This window comes from Phaethon lepturus, unplaced genomic scaffold (assembly GCF_000687285.1).
Source record: "Phaethon lepturus isolate BGI_N335 unplaced genomic scaffold, ASM68728v1 scaffold47556, whole genome shotgun sequence".
NCBI classification, from domain to species: Eukaryota; Metazoa; Chordata; class Aves; order Phaethontiformes; family Phaethontidae; genus Phaethon; species Phaethon lepturus.
Window position 1 is genome coordinate 1024 of NW_010546437.1, and position 1379 is coordinate 2402.

At 35.0% G+C, this 1379-nt stretch overlaps 1 protein-coding gene across 1 annotated transcript in view; it reads left to right on the plus strand.

Moving 5' to 3' along the window:
- Window positions 1-787: 787 nt before the first annotated feature.
- LOC104622491 (glutathione S-transferase 3-like) overlaps window positions 788-1379 on the plus strand; it is a 6875-nt gene continuing 6283 nt past the window's right edge. Inside the window, exon 1 of the mRNA XM_010289294.1 lies at window positions 788-889. Within this exon, the coding sequence (XP_010287596.1) occupies window positions 803-889 (87 nt within the window). The 5' untranslated portion in view covers window positions 788-802. The remainder of the gene's footprint in view (window positions 890-1379) is intronic.

The window sequence follows — 1379 nt, forward strand, 5'->3', positions numbered from 1 at the left end:
CCTGCTGAGGCCTAAACAGGAGTCTATTCAAAAAATAACAATTAATAGCCTCGTTTATGAAGCCATTCAAGAACTAGAATGCCGCTTGCAGAACATGGTGTATTTGATCAACCGAAAAATGCTTAGAAATGGGGGTTATTGATAGAAAGAAATGTGACCAGTAGAAGGATAAACAGTGAATCTTTATATTTTAATCTGGATTATTACAGGAGAAACTAGTCATTCTTTTGAAGTTTCTACTGATTCTGGATCACATACTTACCCTGGATCACCACAGCAAGAAAGAAAAGTGGGAGGCTTTGAAAAAATGTCCCCATACTTCACCTAAGTATGTGTAGAATTAATATTTAGATACTTCTGGCATTCTTTGATATAAGGACTGCCAGATTTGAGAAACCCATCTACTGCCTCTTCTCCCCTTTAATTGAAACTTGGCTTTCTGTGCTGATTGAGTAACTCTAGTTAATCTAGAGTAAATCTAGAACTTTTATATTTCCTAGAAGTTTTAAGAATTTCCTTAGTGGTGACTATTTTTTCTTACTTCCCACTTAGCAACTTGATGCTTACTTTTACTGAATTTTAGGGGAATTAAAAGACTATGAAATACTGTGACTTGACTGTGCAGCAGTAAAACCAAATCAGTTTAGACTGAAACTTTACTGAAGTGTTTTGTCAAAAATTAACTTAAATTTTTGTCATGTGAGTGACCTGTGAACCATTATTCCAACTGCCATCAAATTTTTGTATCATTATTAACTTCTTATCTTTTATAACTATTTTAGGTAACAGGAAGTTTGAAGTCATGTCTGAAAAACCAAAACTTTACTACTTTGATGGAAGAGGCAAGATGGAGTCAATTCGCTGGTTGTTAGCTGCAGCTGGGGTCGAGGTTTGTTTTAGTGTTTTTAACTTTAAGCTGCACATTGGTAAGCTTGTCTTTGAGGCAGATCACAGGTTATTAAAAAAGAAAAGACATCCCAAGATGCAATAGTCAATGAAATTACTTAGATGAGGCACACAAATGTATGGCTTCAAGTTACATTTCTTCTGAGCAATGACACTGTAAACCAGTTTCTTGCTTAATGCAAGAATACATAATGCTTAATTAAGTATTTGATTACTGACCCAGAGCTGTTGAGCTGAATGATAGATGTGTTCCTGGCATAATAAGTATTAAATGTGCCAAGTAAAACAGCAACAAATTTACTTTCTCTAGTCTTCCTGTTTTCAGTTGGATGCTCACACACAGATTTTGATTTTATTTTTCACTGCACTGGCTGCATCCTCCACAATAAGCTATAGCACAAAATATATTTTGTCTTATTTGTGTCATTTAGATGAGGCTTAACAGGCTGAAGTGAACAAATTGACACGTGTAG